General features: G+C 36.1%; 1 protein-coding gene across 5 annotated transcripts in view; it reads right to left on the reverse strand.

The window, feature by feature from the left end:
* The window catches only part of GPC5 (glypican 5), a 1,329,555-nt gene that overhangs the window by 657,527 nt on the left and 653,479 nt on the right, over nucleotides 1-18,549 (reverse strand). For all 5 annotated transcript variants that reach the window (XM_084767670.1, XM_084767674.1, XM_084767672.1 and 2 more), the window contains exon 7: nucleotides 1,295-1,454. In XM_084767670.1, the coding sequence (XP_084623796.1) occupies nucleotides 1,295-1,454 (160 nt within the window). The remainder of the gene's footprint in view (nucleotides 1-1,294; nucleotides 1,455-18,549) is intronic.

Below are 18,549 nucleotides of genomic sequence, written 5' to 3' on the forward strand. Positions count from 1 at the left end.
TTCAGCTTCAGCCTTGGCCGACTCATAGCTAACTGAGAGACTGAAGGCCAGTAGCTCGGGCTATAGTAACGTGGACATTCTGTTCTCCGTTGATCACTTTCATTGTCCTGCCCCATGAACGAATATGCATGCACGGCATTGGAAGGTATAGATCTTATTGTTTTCATCTTGTCTATAGAGACCAAGTTGGGCCACCGTGTGGTAGTTGCTTTTCTTTCATTTTTCCATCTTTTCAAAAGTTGTATCTTTTCTATGTATAGGTACACACATGTGCAATACTTGTATATGCGTGTATGTACACATGTGTGGTGTTAGGTACATGTGTGTGGAGGTTTGTGTCTGAGAGAGGGGAGAGAGAGAGAGAGAGAAAGAGAGAGAGAGGGAGGAGAGAGGGAGAGGGAGGGATGGAGGGAGGGAGGGAGAGAGAGAGAGAGAGAGAGAGAGAGAGAGAGAGGCGGCTGCCAGGTGCGACTCTTCATTGTTCTCACATTATTTTTCTATTTGCTAGGGTCTCTGCTCAGCATACTCCAGGAAGCCCCGGCCTCCATTTTCCCTGGGCTGGGGTTACAGACACTAGCCACTGCATGCGGGTTTCTATGTGTTTCCTAGTGACTCCAACTTGGTCAAGTTCTCATATTTATATGACAGGCATGTATCTCCTTAGGCCTGGATGTTGTGCCTTTTATGTAAACTACTAATAAAACATTTCAGAAACAGTTTATAATCCATACAATGGAAAAGAAAGCCGACATTTGGTGAGATTTTTCAAAAGTGAAGATTCATGGTACTGAGAAAGAGGTAGGGGAAAAGGGTGGCGGTGATCAAAACATGCTGTATGAAACTCTCAAATAACTAATAAAACTGCATATCCATCAGAGATTAATCCAAACTGATGATAAAAATAACAGGGTAAAAACATGTAGCTGGTGATGTAAAACTGTAGATTTCCACATTTGGTTATTCAGTTGTACTTATCCACCTGGTTCACGTGACTTATTAATATATATCGAATAGAATGTTCTTTATTTTAAAATTGTGTAATTTTCAAAACTGCCCATTACTCATCAGTTCTTTACACCCAAGCGTCATTTCCACAAAGCCAGACACAAACCAGAAATGAAAACCTCAAGAATGCACGCCCTGCACAGGTAACAACAGGCTCCTTTTCACTGCCAGCTTCTCCCATCTGCTTCTGAGTGCATGGTCACTGCTTTGTTGCATTCGCGGTTACATTTTTCCAAACTGCTCTTTCAAAACCAACCATTGAAAAGTAGCATTAGATTCTTGCACTCACAGTTTGTGATCTTTAGAGTCCGCTTGACTTCTCCACTTCCTGATCCCCCACAGCCATCTTCATCATCACAGTCTCCACTGGATTGCTCAAGAATGCCTCCACCACTGCCTGACTGAAGAAGCTCCCATTTGTTGGGTTTGGGTGATCTACCCTGTAACAACTGAATATAGAAAACAAATACAAATAATATAAATACAAATATAAAAACAACATGAACATTTTCTTAAAATTTTTCATCAGAAATTCAGATATTAGAATTACTCTTACTAATGAATTCACTAGTTAAGTGTAGTTAGTAACCTTACAAATCGAATCTTCATCATTTATAACAATAACTGGAACAGTGAAAATGACAGGCAAGATCTTGCCTCTGGAAAGAGCAATAGTCCATCTATTAACTTAGTGCTTTGGGGAACGAATTCTGACCTTATGCTTCTAAGTGGTTTGACTCAATGGCCCTATAATTCTGAAAAAGCAGTATCTACCCACAGACAAATGAATTGTTACACAATTCAAACCTCATTGTGAGATCTTGGTTAAGAATCTTGTACCAGTTTATAAACTGACAATCCACAATTTCTTCAGACACAGACATCACCGCAGAAAAGAATTTCAGAAAAAGTCTACCATTTTGAACAGACACACATCTAGAATCATTTAATGTTCCTTGGGTTAAATATATGGTCCAATGTATATGGCATAGGACAGAGTTGAAGTCCAACCTACATTTCTGCAAATCATTTTTTAACTTCACAGTTCTTAATTATCATGAATTTCATTTGATCTTATGAGCAAAGTAAATGCAATAGCCATTTCATTTACAGAACAGAAATGCTACTGATATTTTGAATAGTATTGAAAATGTTGGGACTTCTTTCCAACAAAATGATGTTATGAATAAAAGAATATTTCACTTAAATACGAGACATAAAAATAATCCTATATGTGACATTTACTTCTCTGAGGCCATTTTGGGGCACATATGACTAAACATAAGCAGAAGAGGCCATGATATTATGAAGGAAGTAGCCTTGTGTTGTCCAGTTAATGGACATTTAAAGTTTTTTACTGAAGAGAACTTCAGTGATACTTTAAGAAGTGTTTTTAATGCACAAATAGTAGACATTTATCTGGGTTACAGCATGCCATACATGAGACCACAGAGACAAATAATTAACAACAAATATTCTTGCCATCAAGCATCTGGACTTGGAAGTTCATAAAGTTTCCAGTTAAAAAGTAACAGGTAACAAACAGGTAACGAGTTCTACCTTTGTAACTAAAAAATTATAAAAACAATAACAATAATTTAATTGTTTTTGTTTGTCAGCACTTTTCAAAGAACGTGTCACTAGAATTAAATATAAAAGAAAAATTGTTAATTTGAAGCAACCAAATGCTGTCTTACACCAAAGCATAAGTAATGTAGTTAACAGGTTGATATCTATGCCAGTTGCTGGAGATGGAGGAGCAGGGTCATTATGACGGGGAAACAGATATGCCACCAGCCTATTAAAAACCTCAAATGTGAAGGAGAAAGATAAATGGATTTATTTTACAGCCTTTATCATTTGTTATTCAAATATTCTACTTATCACGTAGCTAGTATAACCACAAATGGCTTGAGCTATGCAGTCCAGCATACTGAGATAGAAATCCGGACTCTAACATGCTTTCACTAGGAAACATGGATATGTGTGAATTCATTGAATAACTAATTCAGCTCCCTCATTTGTCATTCTTATATTAAGAGTGAAACAGAAAAGCACATTAATTTGAAAATAAAGGTGACAACAATTGGAAATTAATGCATGTGATTACTATTATCTGTCTACCTTATTACCTTCTATGGCAATGTTGTTTAAACATCCAACATTAGTTCAAATAATTACCTGATAATTAACTCAATTAAGAAAAAGTCTTATGTGACAATGATAGAAAAAGCCATGCTCTGGTGATGCCCTCCTCCTCCTTTAATGTTCACATTCTTTACCAACTTTTTCCCATATCAACTTATTTTCCTAAGAATTCTTAAGTATTTTACTGGGATTCAGGCCAGAAAACAGACAGAATCTTATGAACAACAAAACATAAATCACTACAATCCGACACAAAGAATTTGATCTCAGAACCTCAAACAGAGGAGTAGACATTGCAAAACTCTACAATTTTGAGAAACTTTTGAGTTGAAACTGAATAAACACATTAATAGTCAGACAATTATTCTTTGATTTATAGTTTTTACTGCTCTCAATGAGAAGGAATCTGGGAGAATGGAGCCAATGCATGGAGCAGAATAAAATCTCATGCAGTAGCCAACTTTACGTAATAGCTGTTTATACTCTGAGGGTTAAGAGCAACCACATGGATAAAGTTCTCAAAAGTTCAAGCTGTATACAATCAAAAAAACAAACTTCATGTGGCAAAAAAAGTTTTCCAGTAGGAGCATATCAACATTTAGGTGAATAACAGCAGCAAGTAATAATGAACAATCTGACTTAAACCCACTCCTGTTTGCTACACCTTGGAAGAGGTGAAAACACATTTTAAGGACAATTTCATGTTTTTAAGAAACTGCAAGCTACCAAGATGAGACTTGATAGCCTATAACAATATAGAAGGTGAGGAGGTCCCCCTTGGCCTTAAACCTAGGGGAGGAGAATAGGGTGAAAGTGGGAGGGAGGGAGAAATGGGAGGATACAAGTGATGGGATAACAATTAAGTTGTAATCTGAATAAATTAATAAATAGTAAAAAAGAAAATATCATATTGAAACCCATTACTTTGTACATTAAATCTTACTGATGTCATTATAATGTCTTCTTTTATTTTAGCAATTAAAAATATTTTGTATTCCATATTTTAAAAAAAAAGAAAGAAATTAAGGTCACAAGACACTTATCCTCTTGTTGGCCAGAGAGGGGCCGTTGTCACAAGTACTCTGAACTATCTTTACATAACTCCATTCCTTGTCTATCTTTGACAATAGTGAGTGACAATTCTAAAATCACTTCTGAAGTTTTCTCTATTTGTTTTTCACTTTAGCATCAGTTGAGGAAATATCTAAGACAGATGAACTCAAATTTTTAAGAAGCATTATTATAAAGCTATAGTTTCTTTTAAAATTTTTCTGTGCCGGGCAGAATTAGAAATGGATCCCAGGACTTTCCACTTTAGTCCCTGGCACTGGGAAGCTGATATCATTTTCAGAACTGATGCTTTACATTTTCAGAACTTATGCAAATGTGCTAACTGATTTATCAGCTTATTCTGGTTTATTCAAAGCAGTATTTTAAAAGGCAAACATCTTTCTGGCTGTTACCAGAGACAGAAGCTGGAACCACAGTGTTTGGTTGGGTAGAGAAAATCGCAGTGTATGAAAGTATAAGATTTGATTTTTATTAAGGCCTTGCAGGGTACCATGGCAAAGAACTGACGATGTGAGGCCCCTAGGAACAAGAATGGAGGAATCTACTAGTAGGGGATGAGGTTATCAGTCTTGTGATCCTTCCTGTTTCCTGGACTAGAGCATCCCTAAGAACCTAAGAACCTCTAAAGCAAGACAGCTGTGCCAACTGCTTGATTTCAGCAATGTGAAAACCTGAGCTCTGTGCTGATGCTGATCACCTAATGAATAGATGCTACCTTGAACTACTAAATGTATTGGCATTTGCTAAGTACCAAATTTAATATATTCACATATCCTCATATTGACCAAACTTACTTTTTGGAATTATTATATATAATGTTTTATGATAGTATACATTGATATGTAGTATACCTAATATATACTATATAACACAATTATACAACACATATAATATATAATAATAAAATCTATAATATATTATATATAAAATATACATATAAAATATACTGATTTTATATAATATTATATATGCTTATTATATATTATGTATTATGTGACCATGTAAAATATTATATCTAATATAATCTTAGATTATTATATAGAGAATATAATAAATAATTATTACTTATAATATGTGATATGCAATATAAAATGACAGGTAAAATTATAATAATTATATACTTTTATAATATAATATAATAAAACATTACATTACATCATATTATTGTATATTAATAAATAATAACATATATAACCATATGATATACTAATATATAACATTATATGATAAGGTGATATATAATGTAGTATATTAGTCATATAATATATATGATATATATTAATTCTCTAACCCATTCTCTAGGTAAGGTCACTCTGCTAGAAAAATGTCATTATAAATAAGCTATCATATTTCAACATTCTATATCTTTTCATTTTCTGTTTTCATTGTAAACTTCCTATTTCCCACATCTTCATGTAGGTGATAATACGGCTGTTTCTACGATGGTGACCTAAAACCATGCAGGATCTCACTCCATCGACACTCCCTGATCTACAGTCCCCTTTCCTGAGAGGATTACCATCTCCCTTTCCTTAGTGTAGAGGATCAAGCTCATGTATTTCATTTCTCCAAAAAATAATTTATTTCATCATTTCTACTCTTACACGTCAGCACATACCACGTCTATACCCATGACAGAATGTGATTGTCACTTTGGCAATACGGTGAAGATCCCCAGGTACTAGTAGAGCACATAGCCAAGTGGGTGCCTATGGTGGCTTTCCAATACCACGAGTTTCTTACCTAATGAGTTGTTCAATCCACTGATAGGTTCAGAATATCAATCGACTGTAAGATGACTGGCCTGGATAGCGGACATAGGTCACTGGAAGGTGCCTTCTGTAGCTGTGCTTTGTCCTTGCTTCTTCCTGTGACATTTCCACCCTGCTCCCTGTACCCCAGGCTATCATGTTCTCCTCCATATATTCCTCTTATAATGGAAAGCTCTAAACTTCTGTGCAAAACAACTCATTTCTTTCTTTACATTGTTTATATCACCTACACTATCACAGAGATGAAAACAACCCACAACATAGAGACATGTTTGCTTCAAAGCACGTATCCTTAGCTTCTAGCAGGGAACTCCCAACAGGCTGAACTCTAAGGTGTCAATAGAGCACACGCTTGTTATCTACAGCCCTAGCTCCTTCCTGTGAAGATTACCTTACTCCTTCCTGTCTTACAATGACACTATTTATCTCTGTTCACATCTCATTACACTTTGTCTTATCCTACCCTCCACCATAAGGGACACTGTCTCTCACCCACTTCCACAGCATTAGTTTCCTAAAGCCAATACTTTTATCACGTCACTTCTTACCCTTATAGCACATTCATGTGCTTTATTTAAAACACAAATACATATCCCTGAAACACACCACCACCACCGTGAACAAAAACAACAACAAAACACTGGCTCTTAGCATGTGCCTAGGAGGAGAGAGCATCAGTTCACATTGGTGAGTCACAGGGAGAAGGATGAAGGATGAAGTTTTTGCCAGCTTCCGTACTTGACTTGTTCGAATTAAGGTCCGTGAGAAATTTCACAAGACGCATCTTGTCTCTGTGGGATTCATCTCACATTTTTCAAATTTACATAAGCAAATTGCCTGTCTAAAATCACTTGGTGCAATCCAATATACATCTAGAAATGAGGGCAAAGTAAAAGGTAAACGGGGCCTGCCAGTCAAGGTCCCCGAGAACATACTGCATTGGTTCTATTGAAAATTACTCTACATACAGTGTCTCAGACCCCAACTCTGCCTCAAAGCAGTGCATATATTTTCAGGAAAATATACTTCTTTTGTTTTTATTTCACTCCCTATTTTTGTTTTCTTTCTACATAAAGCATGCGCTTCCCTTTTCTGAAACTCGTCACAGTGCATCTAGTTTACAAGTTCAAATATCTCCTATTAACCATACATATATTTCTGTGATTATGTTTAAAAATCAAGACACTATGACATTAATTGGTATAGAATTCACACTTTTGAACATATGTCACAGAGTCTTCATGAATAGTACACTTCTCAGTGGTGAAGCCAGGATTTAACTTTCTATATACTCACCATGCTGACATATAAGTACTTGTCATACGTAGTGATTACAGGCATTTAATAATATTATTGAGAAGTGATATTATTATTTCTTTAGGAATACTTAATTATATATATATCCTGTCATTAATGGCTTCTGTATCAAATTAGCTTTAGAAAAATGTTTTAATTTTTCTTTTTAAATCATTAGTGGTCATGAACTTCTAGAATAACTGAATTCATTCTTCCAAGTGGCAAAATTAGTTCCCTTATGTGACAAATATGCTATGTAATGATAATTTTGAAAGATAAATTGTGTACACTAAAGAAAAAGGTGCTGTTCCTAGAAAAGGCCCATATGTTCTCTAATTCAAAGAAAGTTATAAATATCCTATAAGATAAAATTAAAATAAATTAAACAATCAGAAAATTAGAAAAGTGACCCAAAGTTCATGTTATGATTTTTCTAAATTATTGTGTTCTCCAAATTTCTTACAACAAGCAAAAAAAAAAAAAAAAAAAAAAAAGAAAAAGTGCTCCCATTACATTGTAAAGTAAATCTATACATATTTTTCCTTATAGTTTCAAAAATTCAGTGTGTTTTGTTGGTTTGCTTTTTTCAGGTAGAAAGAAAACTTTTGTTTTGCCTTTGGTGTCATCAGAGCAAGCCTGTTTTCCTGGAGCTTTCAGTAGGACCTTCTCCTTCGGTTCGTCTTTCTCCAAACCTGAGGGATGGCGTATGCTTTACTCTCCTTGGCTCCACTGGATCACCCTCACAGGCAAGCACCATTTCACATCCTACTCTTCACCCAGACTTTAGAAATCAGCCCCCTTTCTCTCAAGGACAGACTGCCCTCATGATGTTAATAAACCACATGTATATTCAAAGAAACATAGGAGAGTGAACATATTGAACGAAGACAGTGCTTGTTTCTATGTGACACAGGAAAATCAGAATGAGGACACATGTTTGCCAAAACAATTCTCTCTATTTCTACCTCACAGAATCATACAGTACCTTCACTAAGAAAGACACTTTTTTTTTCATTTAATCAACCTTAGCTTTAATATTTCAACTGGGAAGATACATTAGATTCTTTTTAAATTTTATTTTATTACTTTATTCATATTACATCTCAATGGTTATCCCTTCACTTGTATCCTCCCATTCCTCCCTCCCTCCCATTTTCCCCTTACTACCCTCCCCTATGACTGTGACTGAGGGGGACTTCCTCGCCCTGTATATGCTCATCAAGTCTCTTCTTGGTAGCCTGCTAGGCACTCAGAAGACACATTTTTAAGCTTAAAATCACAAATAAATTTAGAATTATTGTTCTGGCCCCATGCTGTTGGCCTCTGTAAAATAGAATAAGAATTTCTATTTGCTTATGTGAGCATTGTTTTGGTTATAGTGTAACCACTTAGCATGGTATAATTGCTCAGTGGTGGCTCTTTCACTTTATTCTTACTATCACTGTAAGAGTGCTGCCTCACCCTGCTGCACCAGTCCTCTTTGCAAGATTGGAACCCATACAGGGTAAACCAACATATAATCTCAGGCTGATTTTGCTTTGTCATCTCAGTCTGCCCAAAGCTAAGATGATTAGGTTATAAGATTTTAACTTATTCCCCATTAGGGATGGTGGACATTCAACCAATACATACATATTTATAGAACAATTAGAACAGAAGAAAGAACACTGGTTTTGAGTGGGAGGCACACGTTAATTGTGTGCCTTAGGCAAATCACTTTAAGCCTATTAAAACTCATTTTACTCTGATGAATAAAAATGCTTGGGAAAGCACTTTATCCACTCTGAAGCACCATACTCTTTCACAGGGCACCACACATGACCATGCATCCATAAAATTGGGAAGACAACAGAGCAAGCCCAAAGTAGGGGAAAAAAGTTCTTCTTTCCCAATGGCATCAGCTAGTGCAGGCCACTGATGAGCTGAAAACCGTCAGTTTGGATGACTGATGCTTCCTGCCTGTATTTAATGGTTTAGGAAGCTCATTACGGAGGCTTGTTTCAGGATGTTTGGTGGATAGAATAGCTGATGACTCTAAGGCAAATACACTTCTTTCAGCTGCTGAATTAATCTCTCAATAGTCTCGATTTTCATGTTACTGTCTGGCAGTATCCCACCTTTGCAAGAGCCTGTCACACACTTGCAATGAAATCTAGGGAGGCGGACTCATATGTATAGTACATGTTCCATGAAGGAAAAATATACATCACAGTGAAAATAAACTACAAACATAAGAGCAAAACAATATGGTGTAAAACATTTTACAAATGGCAAATTTCTAACTAGTCATCTTTTCTTTCATAGACATTCACATGGATGTATAAGGAGTAAATATGTGTTATGGTAGTATCTGTTTCCATATGTCATCTCATCCATCCATTCAAGTATAAACACAGAAAAATATCTACTTTTATACTAGTGATATGAATGAGCAATCATCAAAATATTAATAGAAAAACTGTAACAAGGAAACTAGAATTTAGGAAATATTTTCAAGATTAATAAAAAATTTTAAACAATATATTTTTTTACTTATTGAAAGAGTTTTATGTATATGTGCATAGAAATGTGAAAAATATAAAGAAAATAAACATATATGGAAATCAGTTAGTATGATAACAAAAAGAAATCTAAATTTTGTTTTAAAGATATTAGCATTTCCACTTTCATGTAGAAAAAGAATGAAAGTTCATAACATTTTAAAATTGGAACTCTGAAAAAAAAATAAAAAAAATAAAATAAAATTGGAACTCTGAACCAAGTTGTTCATGATTGATTTTTTTAACCATTTAAACTCTTTGAAATGAGCCATCAATGTCTCTTTATTGACTCTGCTCAGTTTATTTTGTTTTCAAGATAATTCCCCTCCCCTAAGTCTCCAACCTTACTTCCATCTCATGAGATCTAATTCCAGTTCACTTTCTATGTCCTCATTAGCATTATTAGAATCATTTTTTACAAATCTTTTAACAAAGTACCCTACTGATGCTCTTTCAAATTTAGAAAACATTTTACCCATAAATCCAAAGACTGCAGTTCTTCAGCTCTGTATTTTCAACAGCAGTTAAACCTTTATAGACTGTTCCCTCTAAAAAGCCAAACACATTTAACAGAATGTCATGTTATGTTAGGTTGACCAGACACAGAAGTCATTTCTGTAGAGTTTCTTGTCAGTGTTTGCTTTAAGTTTGCGCTCTCTGATCGCTGTGTCTGTTGCGCCAGTAATTTGAAAGGTCACTGCTCTGTTGGCATTTGGCTTATGCAACCCAGGCTGGCAATTTATAAAAGTCTTGTGATTTTTGTAAAAAGAACACCGAAGTTAAAAAAAAAAAAAGGTTTACTAAATTTACTCTCTAAGCTGTAATACTGCACATAAGTCATTTAATCTTATTCCAAAAGCTCTGTTTTTCTCTACCACATATGATCCTCATCTCTAGCTCAAAATGTGCCTCTTTCGTCTTCTAAGCCACTGTGCCAAAATGTACTAGATAGGTGTATCATGAATTTGTGACCTAATCCAAAGTCTACATATTTCTGTAGGAATGAAGAAGAAATGGAAAAGACAATAAATTTACACAAAACTTAATTTTTTAAAAAAAAGGTGTCACCAAAAGAGGAATGTTCATGCAAAATTTTTATCAATTTTAAAATGGTCCTTGCAAAACTACTAGAAGCTTCAGAAAAGCATTTCTTGAAAATCTCCCCAAGACGCCTGAGGACCAGATGGGAGAGCCCCTTCTGAGGCAGTCAGGAAGATATACAAGGTCAGGGAAAGGGACAAAGGAGGACTTGGTGAACGCGCCGTGATGTGTCACACCTGCAATAGACGGGCAGCAGGAGGGAAGGGAAGCCTGGAGACACTGAGCGAAGTGTCTGTGAAGGCCTGGTGAAGCAAGAGACAGCTAAGGCAAGTTGCCTAAGAGACGAGCATCTCACTGCTCAGGACAATAGTGTAAAGATAGAAATTCCCCATTATTTGTTCAAAAGTGAGGCTTCGAGACACCGAGGACTATCAGCAGCAGTGGAGTCTTTTACATGAACTCCACAGTCCAGGTCCCAGGCACCATCTCTACCTGCATCTCCAGATATAGCAGCCACTAGAGAAAATCAGCAAGAACTACAGACATAAGCACCAACAATAGACTACAAGATATGGAAGAGAGAATCTCAGGTATGGAATATCTGATAGGATAAATCAATACAACAGTTAAAAAATAAGTGCTAAATCTAAAAAGGTTCTAACACAAAATATCCAGAAAATTTGGAATGATACATAAAGATCAAACCTAAGAATAATAGAAGAAGGAAAAGATTCCCAGGCCTAAGTCTCAGAAAATATCTTTAACAAAACCATAGACTGAAGTTTCCCTAACCTAAAAAAGAGATGCCTATACACATGCAAGAAGCCTACAGAACACCACCCTGATTAGACAAAAAAAAAAAAAAAATCCTCCTTCCACATAATAATTAAAATACTAAATGTACAGAGCAAAGAAAGAGTATTAAAAGCCACAAGGGAAAAGTGCCAAGTAACACATAAAGGCAGACCTATTAGAATTATACCAGACTTCTTAACAGAGACTTTAAACTCCAGTTGGGCCACGGTAGATACCTTGCAGACCTTAAAAGAACACAGATGCCAGCCCAGACTACTATACCCATAAAAAGCATTGAATCACCATATGAAGAAAACAAAATATTCCATGACAAAATAAAATTTAAACAATATATTGCCACTAACCCCGACATACAGAGGATACTACAAGTACAACACCAACACAACGGGTGTAACTATACCCAAGAAAAGACAAGAAATAAATAATTTCACACTAGTAAAAACAAAAGAATGGAAGCATACACATGCACACCACAACCACCAATACCAAAACTACAGGAATCAACAATCTTTGGTCATTAATATATCTCAACATCAATAGATATGATTCCCCAATAAAAAGACTTGATACCCTATGAACATATACAGGGGGAGGTAATCCCCCTCAGGAACAGTCATAGGGGAGGGGAATAAGGGGAAAATGGGAGGGAGGGAAGAATGGGAGGATACAAGGGATGGGATAACCATTGAGATGTAACAAGAATAAATTAATAAAGGAGAAAAAAAAAAGACACAGGTTAACCTAATGGATAAAAAACCAGGATCTATCATTCTGCTCCATACAAGAACACACCTTAATAATGAAGATATGCTTTGCCTCAGAAAAAAGAGCTGGATGATGATTTTCCAAGATAAGTCTATTAAAAATTTATTAAAATGTCTATTAAAAGTCTATTAAAATGGACTTTCAAGTAGAAGTGATCAGAAGAGATGAGGAAGGCCACTTCATACTCATTAAAGGAAATATCCACCCAGATGATGTAGCAATTCTCAACATCTAGTAACAACATTACTAAAGACTAAATCACAAACCGAACCCCACACATTAATAGTGCAACACTTTGACACCCCACTCTCATCAACGATAGGGTGGATGAGACAGAAACTAACCAGAGAAATAAGGAAACTAACTGATGGTTATTTTATGAATCAAATGGACTTAACAGATATCTACAGAATATTTCACCAAATGCAAAAAAAAAAAAAAAAAAAAAAAAAAGGATGCCTTCTTCTCATCACCACATGGAACCTTCTCCAAAATTGACCATATTCTCAGTCACAAAATGTGCCTCAACAGATATAAGAATATTGAAATAACCCCTTGTATCTTATCAGGTCACCATGGATTAAAGCTGGACCTCAATAACAACAGAAATAAAAGAAACCTTACATATGCATGGAAACTGAACAACTTTCTACTCAATGACAACTGGGTCAGAAAAGAAATAGAGAAAAATTAAAGATGTCCTAAAACTCGATGAAAATGTAGACACAACATAACCAAACTTATGGGACACAATGAAAACCATAATAAGATGAAAGTTTGTAGCCTTTGTTAAAAATAATATTGGAGACCTCCCATAATTCCAGTGCTCAGGAGGCAGAGGTAGGCAGATCTCTGTGAGTTCAAGGACAGCCTGATCTACAAAGAGAGTTCTAGGAAAGCCAGGGCTATTACACAGAGAAACTCTGTCTCAAAAAACAAAACAGAAGGAAAGAAAGAAAGAAAGAAAGAAAGAAAGAAAGAATTTGGAGACATCTTATACAAGCAACTTAATGGTATATGTGAAAGCCCTGAGGGAATGAAAAAGAAAAAAAAAATTGAAGAAGTAGATTCATCCAAGAACAGTAAATGATAGAAAAGCATCAACCTCCAGGCTGAAATGAGTAAAATAGAAACAAAGACAAAAATACAAGGAAGCAACAACCTGAGAGCTGGTTCTTTGAAAAAATCAACAGGATAGACAAACTCTTAGCAGAGACACAATATCTAAATGAACAAAATCAAAAATGCAAAGCAGGACATAACAACAAACACAGGAAGCCCAAAGAATCATTAGGTATTACATCAACAGCGTATAGTCCATGAAACTGGAAGATCTACATGAAATGGATGATTTTCTTGGGAGATTACATTTATCAAAATTAAATCAAGATCAGTTTAATCTAAATAGTCCTGTAACCAATAAGGAAATAGAAGCAGGCATTAAAAGGCCCCCAACCAAAGAAAGCCCAGGGCCAGATGTTTTCAACACAGAATTCAACCAGACTTTCAAAGAAGAGCTAATACTAATATTCCATAAACCATTCCGCAAAATAGAAACTGAAGGAACATTGCCAAACTCATTCTATGAAGCTATAGGTATCTGGATACCACACAAAGATTCACCAAGAAAAAATTTCAGACCAATATCTCATATTAACATTGATGCAAAAATACCCAATAAAATACTTTCAACCCAAATCCAAGAACACATCAAAACAACATCCAATATGACCAAGTAGGCTTCATCCCGGAGATACAAGCTTGATTCACCATAAGGAAATTCATCAATGTAATCCACCATATAAGCAAACTAAAAGAATAAAACCACATGATCATCTCATTAAATGCTGAAAAAGCCTTTGACAAAATCTAACACCCCTGAGGGATGAGGGGTACAAGGCCCATACCTAAACATAATAAAGGCAATATTCTACAAGCCTATAGCCAACATCAAAGTAAATGGAGAGAATCTTAAAACAAATCCACTAAAATCAGGGAGAAGACAAGGCTGTGCACTCTCTCCATATCTGTTCAACATAGTACCTGAAGTTCTAGCTAGTGTAATAAGACAACTAAAAGATTACAGGGATATAAATCGGAAAGGAAGAAGTCAAAGTATCATTATGTGGAGATAATATGATAGTATACATACATGACCCCAAAAATTCTACCAAAAAATACCTACAGCTGCTAAACACCTTCAGCAAATTGGCTGTGTACAAAATTAACTCCCAAAATCAGTAACTCTCCTTAATATAAATGGTGAATGGGCTGAGTAATCAATCAGGGAATCAAAACCCTTCACAACAGTCACAAGTAATATAATGTATCTTGGTGTAACTTGAATCAAGCAAGTGAAAGACCTGTATGACAAACTCTTAAAGCTGTTTGAAGAAAGAAATTGAAGAAGGTATCAGAAGATTGAATTGTCTCCCATGCTCATGGATTAGTAGGTTTAACCTAGTAAAACTGGTCATCTTACCAAAAACAATCTATAGATTCAGTGAAATTCCCATAAAAATTATAACACAGTTTTCCCAAAACTTGAAAGAGCAATTCTCAAATTCATATGGAAAAATATAGAACCTGGGATAGCAAAAACATTCCTGAACAATAAAAGATCTTCTAAAAGTATCTCCATGCCTGATTACAAGTTAGAATACAAAGCAATAGTAATAAACAAAAAAAAGGCCCACATGTTATTGGCATTAAAACAGACAGGTTGATCAATGGAATCAATTTGAAGATCCAGAAATAAACCCACACACTTACTGACACTTGATTTTTGACAAATAAGCCAAAACCATACCATAGAAAAAAGAAAGCATCTTTAAGAAATGGTGCTAGTCTAACTGGATATCTGCATGTAGAAGAACACAAATAGATTCATATTTATTACCCTGCACTAAACACAATTCCAAGTGGATTAAAGACCTCAACATAAACACAGAGACACTAAATCTATCAGAAGAGAAAGTGGGGAAGATCCTTGAATTCATTGACACAGGAGACAGCTTCCTGAACAGAACACCAACTGCCCATCCTCTAAGATCAACAATTAATATATCAAACTGAAAAGCTTCTGTAAGGCTAAGGTCACTGTCAACAGAACAAAATGGCAGCCTTCAGATTGAGAAAAAATCTTCACCAACCATACATTTGACAGGGATAATATCAAATATATATAAAGAAATCAAGAAAATAAACAGCAACAAACCAAATAATCCAGTATAAAAATAGGATACAGAGTTAGACAGAGAATTTTCTATAGAGAAATCTCAACTGGCTGAGAAGCACTTAAAGAAGTGCTGAACATCCTTAGTCATCAGAGAAATAAAAGTCAAAATGATGCTAAGATTCCATCTTACACCCATCAGGATAGCCAAGATCAGAAACTCATGTGACAGCACATGCTGGTGAGGATGTGCAGAAAGGGGGAACACTCCTCCATTGCTGGTGGAAGCACAAACTTGTACAATCACTTTGGAAATAAATCTGAAAATTGGGAATAGCTCCACCTCAAGACACAGTTATACAACTCTGGGAAATATACCCAAAGGTTGTCCCACCATACAGCAAGGACATTTGCTCAACTATATTCATAGCAGCTTTATTTGTAGTAACCAGAAACTAGAAACAACCCAGATAGTCCCCAATTGAAGAATGGATAAAAAAAATATGACACATTTACAAAATGTAATACTACTCAGCTATTTTTTTTTTAAATCATGAAATGTGCAACAAATGGTTGAACCAGAAAAGATCAACTTGAGTAAAGTAACTCAGCCCCAGAAAGACACATATGGTATGTATTTACTTATAATTGGATATTATCCATATAGTACAGGATAACCATACTACAATTCATTGACCCAAAAAAGGTAAATTCAAGGAGGACCCAAGGGAGAATATTTACATCTCACTCAGAAGGGGAAATAAGATGGACAAAGGAAGCAGTTAAACAGAGGGAATAGGGTCGGAGAGCCGAGTGGGCAGAGAAATAAGGGTGGAGATTAGATGTGGGGCTGTGGGGTGGGAGAAGAGAGAGCTTATACAGAGAAGAACAACCATGGGTAGGAGTATCTCTCAGCTGAACTGTAGATCTACAACAGGATAGGCTCCTGGGAAGGTATGGGGGTGACTCTGAGACTCCTAGTAGCAGGTGTCATGGAGACTGAAGAGGCCACCCTCTAACTGGACAGACGTCCTAGTGGGAGGTAGAGTAAACCAACCCACAAAGACTTCAACCCACAATATACTCTGCCTATAAGATGGGAAGGGATAAAGATAGAGCAGGGACAGGGGGAGTGTCCAACCAATGCCTGATACAATCTGAGACCCACCACATGGGAGAGAGACAACCCCTGACAATATTAAAAATAGTCTGCTATGCTTGACAACAGGAACCAAGCATAGCTGTCCTCTGAGAGGCTCCAGCCAGCAGAGGATTAATACAGATGGTGATATTCACAGCCAAACATTGGGTGGAGTCTTGTGGAAGAGTAGGGGGGGAAGAATAGAAGGGCCAAGAGAGGATAGGAGCTCCAGAAGAAGACCAACAGAGCCAACTAATGTAGCCTTGGGGGCTCACAGAGACTGATGCACCAACTAAGGATCATGCATGAACTCAATCTAGACCCCTTACACATATGTAGCCTGATGGATAGCTTGGCTCTCATGTAGGTCACCTAGAAAGGAAAGAGGGGGCCGTTTATGACATGGACTCTGTTGTCTGCTTTTCTATCACATTCCCCTGGCTAGGCTGCCTCACAAAGCCACAGGGTAAAAAGGCATGCTCAGTCCTGATGGCACCTGATGTGGTACTGTGGGTTGGTTGGGGAGGCCCCCCTTTTCTGAGGAGTAAAGAATAGGGGGAAGAGGGAGGGAGAGTGGAACCAGGATGAGAGGGGGGAGAGCCAATGATCGGGATGTGAAAGAAATAAAATAAATTTAAATTAAACAAACAAAAAACAAAAGTGAGGCTTCCTTCATTCACTTTCGTTTTCAGGCTAATTTGCTAATTTTCTAAATCATTATTGCATAACCATTATCATAAAGACAGCTACTGATACTGTGCACACACGCATGGCTTTAGAAATCTACTTGGACAGAAGTGATCACCTTGTAACTGATACAATTGAGGCTTTAATCAAAATTAAACAGCTTTCCAAGAAAGAATAATGAGACATTGAGCAGTTTCATTATTTTACCTCTCTCAGGTGCTGATTAAATGTGTATTTTTGTTCATGGTTTGGGTTATCATTCAGGAGTTATTTTTATTTAAGATGCTAAAAGCATTACCCTCTCCAACGAGGTCTTTGTGAGTATGCAATATGTGCAAATATCGCATGTCTCGGAGTGAGATTTTGTTGTTTTAGATATATATGCTTTCCATCCCTTTGTTCGCATTTTATTTTTTACTTTTTTAACTTGAGGTGGGGAGTGTCTTCAGAAACTAACTCTGCCTGTCATAGAAATAATACCAAGTGCTTATTAATAATGTACTGCTGGGAAAAATATACACAATTTCTCTAATCATTGCACATCATAGTCCCAATATTATAGGACTCTAACTTAACTTCCAAAATCTTGAAGAAAACACAACTGAGAAACTATGTTTTCAAACACAAAGCTGTTTGGTAAGTTGTTTCTATTAACCATAATCTTTCAAGAGAAGCTAAGACCATATCTCCCACAATGTTCACATTTTATAGTTAATGATTGTATACAGCACTAATTTTAAAAATATATTTATTTCCTTGTGGATGAGTGATATATATGAATGGCCTGGTGCCGGCCAAGGGTGTTGAATCCCCTGAACTTGGAGTTATCAATGGTTGTCAGTCATCCTATGGGTTTTTGAAACTGAACTGAGGTCCTTTGTAAGTCACTGGTCTTTGAAGTTAAGCAATTTCTCCAGACCCAATGGTAATAATTTATATGTACAGTGATATAATAGTTAATGATTTTGGTTCCATTGTCATGAGGAGAACTTGCTGGTGTAGTAACACACATCTCCATCAAGAAAAAACATCATGTTCTTTTTACACAGACCATAAGTACCGTCATCTTCCATTATTAACTTAGGGTTTTTC

The sequence above is a fragment of the Acomys minous genome (assembly GCF_964271855.1).
Source record: "Acomys minous genome assembly, chromosome: 18".
NCBI classification, from domain to species: Eukaryota; Metazoa; Chordata; class Mammalia; order Rodentia; family Muridae; genus Acomys; species Acomys minous.